General features: G+C 40.0%; 1 protein-coding gene across 1 annotated transcript in view; it reads left to right on the forward strand.

The window, feature by feature from the left end:
• The first annotated feature begins 359 nt into the window (after positions 1–359).
• The window catches only part of LOC106884178 (GPN-loop GTPase 3), a 6,271-nt gene continuing 6,102 nt past the window's right edge, over positions 360–528 (forward strand). The window contains exon 1 of the mRNA XM_014935416.2: positions 360–429. Within this exon, the coding sequence (XP_014790902.2) occupies positions 360–429 (70 nt within the window). The remainder of the gene's footprint in view (positions 430–528) is intronic.

Below are 528 nucleotides of genomic sequence, written 5' to 3' on the forward strand. Positions count from 1 at the left end.
TTACGTCATTTCTAATCCACGTGCGTTTGTTTATGTTTCTGAACAAGATCGTCGCTTTCCGTAAAAGGGTTTTATGGTTAGGGTGAGGGAATTCCGTCCCTAACCCCCCAACCGTAACCCTCTGTGATATTTACTTGACTGTTTCAGTGATTTAGTTTCGAATCTGCCACTACACTGATGTGTGGCCAACCCCCACCACCTCTGGATTACCAAGATAATTGAATACTAAAGGAAGGGTTAATGCTATGGGTTTCATCGCTTCTTCATTGTTACAATGGTTATTCTTATAAGTTTTCTACCACTTTCACTTTCACTTTCAGTCGACTTATTGCTACAATTTGCAACAATATTGCGAAGAAATGAGACGGACAGTCCATGTGGTCAATCTAGATCCAGCAGCTGAACATTTTCAATATTCTATGTTGGCAGGTAAGATCTAGGTACCTAGCTTTTATGGATCTTTTTTAAAACGGGGGCCACATTTTTCATTAACGAAACACTTGGAAACTTGGAACACTGGTAGAATGT

The sequence above is a fragment of the Octopus bimaculoides genome, chromosome 30, assembly GCF_001194135.2.
Source record: "Octopus bimaculoides isolate UCB-OBI-ISO-001 chromosome 30, ASM119413v2, whole genome shotgun sequence".
Lineage (NCBI taxonomy): Eukaryota > Metazoa > Mollusca > Cephalopoda > Octopoda > Octopodidae > Octopus > Octopus bimaculoides.